Here is a 310-nt window from a genome sequence, read left to right as displayed (position 1 = left end):
CACAATGACTACACACTAATACTATTAGAAACATACAGAGGTTAAATTTACTATACCACTAACATTAAACCAAGTCCATTATTAGAAACAACAAGATAAAGTATAGCATAATATACTACCCTCACCACTGTCTGAGCTACTCTCATCAACAACCACCACCATGTTGGAGAGGGAGTTGATGTTAGCTTGTTCACTTTCCAGGTCTTCTTGAAGACTTTGGTGAGCTGCAATTTGTTCTCTAAGCAGATCTGTTGTTGGTCCAACCTGTTGAGAATGTTAATGCAATATATAATAACATTCCCCAATATAA

The 310-nt window shown here is 36.1% G+C and overlaps 1 protein-coding gene across 1 annotated transcript in view; it reads left to right on the top strand.

Annotated features, from left to right (window-relative positions):
- Nucleotides 1–310, top strand: part of LOC119588859 (dystrophin-like) — a 6421-nt gene that overhangs the window by 3635 nt on the left and 2476 nt on the right. The window contains exon 2 of the mRNA XM_037937498.1: nt 202–219. Within this exon, the coding sequence (XP_037793426.1) occupies nt 202–219 (18 nt within the window). The remainder of the gene's footprint in view (nt 1–201; nt 220–310) is intronic.

The sequence above is a fragment of the Penaeus monodon genome, chromosome 24 (assembly GCF_015228065.2).
Source record: "Penaeus monodon isolate SGIC_2016 chromosome 24, NSTDA_Pmon_1, whole genome shotgun sequence".
NCBI classification, from domain to species: Eukaryota; Metazoa; Arthropoda; class Malacostraca; order Decapoda; family Penaeidae; genus Penaeus; species Penaeus monodon.
The sequence above is the reverse complement of the archived record's forward strand: the minus strand, read 5'-3'. Positions and strand labels throughout refer to the sequence as shown.